At 36.6% G+C, this 5,013-nt stretch overlaps 1 protein-coding gene across 3 annotated transcripts in view; it reads right to left on the bottom strand.

Annotated features, from left to right (window-relative positions):
- The window catches only part of CRISP1 (cysteine rich secretory protein 1), a 35,168-nt gene that overhangs the window by 2,781 nt on the left and 27,374 nt on the right, over nt 1-5,013 (bottom strand). For 2 of the 3 annotated variants that reach the window (XM_017498656.2, XM_017498657.2), the window contains 2 exons: nt 3,665-3,762; nt 1,262-1,350 (listed from right to left, as the gene is read on the bottom strand). In XM_017498656.2, the coding sequence (XP_017354145.1) occupies nt 1,262-1,350; nt 3,665-3,762 (187 nt within the window). The remainder of the gene's footprint in view (nt 1-1,261; nt 1,351-3,664; nt 3,763-5,013) is intronic. The other variant, XM_037727914.1, reaches the window with a different exon arrangement.

The raw sequence follows: 5,013 nt of genomic DNA, 5'->3' as shown, positions 1-5,013 counted from the left end.
TTGGAGCTGAATCTCTCTCCCAACTAAATTTTTTTTCCAGAAATAGGGTATGAAAAGTGAAGTGGATACAGAGAAAGAGAGAGGGATACAGATAAAGAAATAAAAAAGAGTGGCTCACACTTGTAATCCCAGCACTTTGGGAGGCCAAGGAGGGCAGATCACAAGGTCAGGAGCTTGAGACCAGCCTGGCTAACATGGTGAAACCCTGTCTCTACTAAAAATACAAAGAATTAGTCGGGCATGGTGGTGCATGCCCTTAGTCCCAGCTACTCGGGAAGCTCAGGCAGGAGAATAGCTTGAACCTGGAAGGTGGAGGTTGTAGTGAGCCAAGATTGGACCACTGCACCCCAGCCTGGGCAACAGAGTGAGACTCTGTCTCAAAAAATATACATATTTATATAAGAGTAAAAGAAAAGAGAAATGAGAGAAAGATATAAGAAGGAAGGAGAACCCATTTTCTTTCTTACTCTAAAAGCGAATAGAGTAACCTGGTAAGGTGAAGAAAAATAAGCCTCTGGTCTTTCAAGTTGGAGTCAAAGAATATTTTTCTTAGGTTTATTTTCTCTCCACAAACTTAGTGCTAATATAATTTATCTTAAGATTATTCCTAAGAATTAAGAAATTATGTTTGCAGGTAGGCTCTAAAAAAATGAAATTTTGCTACCTAAGGAAATAAACATAAATGACACCCATTTGGTTAATACTTTACTTTAGGTAAGATTTACTCAAGAAATTAAAAAAAAAAAAAGAGGCTGTAAGGAATAATGTGAGCATCAGCTAACTTCTTAGATGTCTCACACGAAGCACAGAAGAACAAGGATCACTCAGGATAAACGGCATACTGCTATAAGTGGTCAGGCAACCTAGGTAGTCATGGAGTAGCAGGCAATTGGAGAACACTGGTAAACTGAAAGCAATGGGACTAAATTATGGACTGCAATAAGGGGGGCCAAGAACTTTTTAGAGAGCAGAGAAAAATCTACACTTACCTCACATTTTTTCTTATTTGACTGTAATTAACTATTTTTATCTATTGTGTGGGAACTCGAGTTCTCAGACCTAGACGTTGTAATTTCCTTTGCCATAAGTTAAATCAATGGCCTGAGTCATTCTGGCAATTGGGGAGGGGTAAGCAGAAATAATTTGCATATTTTGTGTGGTATAAGTGAGATGAAAGTTGTAGAAAAGTGCAATATTCTTCAATGCTTAATTTAAAGGATGTATGGGTTTAATGCAAACAAATAGAATGCATAAAACTTACTGCAAAGTTTGTCTTCACAGTTATTTGGGCAGTCTGCACATGGAACGCCCATCTTATAAGGTTCATTCTTTGTGTCAGGATCATTTCCCCTTAAAGAATAAAAAAAAGTGATTCCATAAAACCCATCTGTGAAAAATGCATATAACATTTTACAGTGTACAACCAATTTTAAAAACAAATTGTTTAAACATTCTTGTAAAGAACAGTGATAATTTTTAAGATGGGTGTAAGATTTCCAGTCTTACAGCTATAAGTTTTTAGTGCGTAGAACCAATAAATGTGAGTGACATGAAAATATTTTTCAGGCAATATGCACATCTCCTTGGACAGCCAAATCTTAACAGTACTTGGAAACTCTGGATACTGCCAAGTACAAGCAAGAAAACTTACAAACAAGAGGGCTTTAGAGACAATTACAATAGAACGCTATTCTTCATTAATACCTATAAGGACTCGGTAAACCATCACTTAAAAGGGCATGATTCTTACCAATGTTAAGAAGAAAATCTCAAGTGAGACACACTAGAGAGGTTCTAACTCCATCTCTCACTATGTCATCAGAAACTTTTTACATGTGAATGTCTTTTGTTGAAAGAGATGGTTTATACATAAGAGGAAAGTACATCAGCATGGATAAAACTAAGGTGCTGGGGTGTGGGAAAGAGAGTAGATGAGAAGTTCTAGTTCTGGACTAATTTGAAACTTTGGAAAAGACAGGAAGGGTTCAATGGCTTATCCCTGTAATTCTGTAATTCCAGCACTTTGGGAGGGCAAGGTGGGAGGATTGCTTGATCCCAAAAGTTTGAGATAAGCCTGGGGAAAAAAAAAGTCAGGCCTGGTGATGCATGCCTGTATTTCCAGCTACTGGGAAGGCTGAGGTGGGGAGGTGGGAGGATAGCTCTAACCCAGAAGGCCAGTGCTGCAGTGAGCCATGTTGACACCTCTGCACTCCAGCCTGGGTGATAGAACAAGACCCTATCTCAAGAGGAAAAACAAAAAAGAAAAGACAATTCTAAAAACACAACATAGATAATTTCTGCTTCTTAATTAACATAACTTAAAAAAAGTAAATGTTCTGGTTTTAAAAAGCCTTTCAAAATCTGATATTTGTCTATCTGAGCTGCTAAAATTTCTCTTTGAAAAGGAGGTTATTACTAAATTCTGTAAGAAACCTAGCCAGCAACTTGGACTAATCCTCAACCGAGAAAATTCTGTCATAGATCTCCATGTTTTGTACTTTTCTTTTTTGGATCAGTTGAAATTCACTGCAGACCACCAACCCCTGCAAATACATTTTGCAAATGATGTGTTGTAGGAGCAAAGAGATTTTATTGTCTTCAGCACAATTTATATGTAACTCATATAGAGTTATTATATGATGATATTACACTCTGAGTCAATAGTGATAGTGGAGGCCCCAATTGAAAATGTGAAGTATGGTAGTGTGTTTTCAAAAAAATCACGTTCATTGATTTATATTGAACATCTTGTATTATGCTACCTATATGGGAGACAGTGGTTAAGTACTATGCATAGAGCTCACTTTATGGAGGAAAGGCTTATGCGTTAATCTAGGAAATACATGTAGCTGAAGGAAATACCTAATGACCTGTTACCGACTTTCATCAGCAGAAGTGATATTGAACTGGCATTTTCAGTCAAATATCAGGCATTTCTATCCAGCTCTGAACAATCTTCCCTTTTTTGATAACCATCACTGGAGCCACACAGAGGGGCCCTGCAGTCATCCTTGCCTTACTTAATCTTGCTTCATAATCACGGCTGATAGGAGAAGGTGCACCAGACCCTTACCGAAACAATCAGATTAAATTTTCTAGAAATTGCAACTAGTATCTGTGATAGAATCTATAATGTGTAAATTTAATTTTTAAAGAGAAGACATACATCAACTTTTTGATTTGATAGCTAAGTACAGGGAAAGACACTTGGGTCTTTCCATTCGTTCCCATTTCAAACTCTACTGCATATCTATTCTTTTGGTCTAACAATACTCTTGTTTTGTTGAAGTAAATGTTCTTGTTTCTTTGCTTAAGCAAATTTGTTTGTCTCATATAATAATTACCTGAAGAATCAATGACATGTAGGAAGACTGTTGGTAAATTGCTTTGAAAATATAATGGAGTTTTTTTTTTTAATAAGAGAAAATGCAGGCAAGGGAATAATATATAACTAAATACGTGTTTTCATATAACTAGGAGGTAGCTGAGATTCAAACTATAGCTTGTTTAAACATTCATCTTTGAAGGACATCTGGGTTATTTCCAACTCTTGTCTATATGAATAAAGTTGCTATGAACATCTGTGCACAAAAAAGCCAATGTTTGAAAAACTAGATTGGGTTACTTTAGGAGGATATATATGTTAAAAATGAATAATACGTACTCATGACAATAGTGACAAACGTAGAGATACTGAGGTGATCCTTTCTGACGGCATGATGCAACGGCACAGCCAATCAGGTAAGACGAGGCCCAAACAATCTGCAAAGATCAAGAGTTGTTTATTGCAGATTAGATATTTTACTAAATGACTATAATTTCAATATTGTCATCCATGGTTAAAAGTAATCATGTTTGCTTTTAGGTTTACTCTGGGCATGGCTTAACAAGAAGTCATAGAGACAAAAGGATTCTCATGTGTCTAGAGATACCAGACATGCACCTCCACACACATCGCCACCCACAATGAAAACCAGGTGGCGAAAATCAGCTGACAGGGGAGGGTGACTTGATGATTGGCATTGTCTCTGTTTATTGTCAGTTTTCCTTTTTGAAAATAAGTTGGGCTTCTAGATGTAATTTCTAATTTTAAAAAATCCCAATGTTCATTTTCTCTGGGATAGGAGAGATGAGTAGAGAAATGGTAAGGGTACAAAAGGGAGTGTTGATCATTTTGCTATAAACAGGCTGATGTTCAAAAGGTACTTGAATGTGGCCTTTCCGTACATGGGCGGTACATGGCTATGCATAGGACTCATTTAACCCATCATATCCAGTATATTCAGAGATAATAAAACTCCATGTCAATTCTCCATGACTCATTCTTATTGGAACAAAACATGAGTGGCTATCATGAGTGCTGGCTCTTTCTCCCCTTCTTGTCAAACTTTTGTGGACAAGATAATTTATCAGTTTACATGATGAAGGCCGCTTGGTGGTTATGTAAAAATCAAAGCTTGGAAGAAACTTTTCCTTATTGGTCAGAGAACAGGCATAGTGTAGAGTACATATTGTAAAGTTGGCTTTTGAGGAAAAGTGACCCAGATTTAAATTCCATCATTCACTTCTTGGGTAGGGTGTACTTCGAAATTTGCTTTATGTCTCAGAGTTTCATTTTCTCAGCTTTAAAATGGGATACAACAATGCTGTCCTCTACATTACAAGTGAATGGTGGGATTAAACACTCAAATATTTATGTGGTTGAAAAGGCGATGCTTTCAGTAAATGTGATTGTTCCCGCTTGCCTTCCCTGCCCTACATGAACCTGGGTAGTTTTCTCACAGCTAATCCTAGAGACTTTCCTGACATTTCCGTTCATGTTCTTGATTAGAGAACATGTTTGCTGTGACTCTTTTAGATGAAACATTGTTTTCTCTTTACAAAGAGAGTCATGCATGGATGTCAATCTCTTCACACCATATGGCTTTTAATTACCTGCTGCTAACCTAAGCTTTTTTTTTTTTTTTTTTTTTTTTTTTTTTTTTTTTTTTTTTTTTTTTTTTTTTTTTTTTT

Source organism: Cebus imitator, unplaced genomic scaffold (assembly GCF_001604975.1).
Source record: "Cebus imitator isolate Cc_AM_T3 unplaced genomic scaffold, Cebus_imitator-1.0 Scaffold248, whole genome shotgun sequence".
Lineage (NCBI taxonomy): Eukaryota > Metazoa > Chordata > Mammalia > Primates > Cebidae > Cebus > Cebus imitator.
This window is presented reverse-complemented; position numbering and strand designations above follow the sequence as displayed.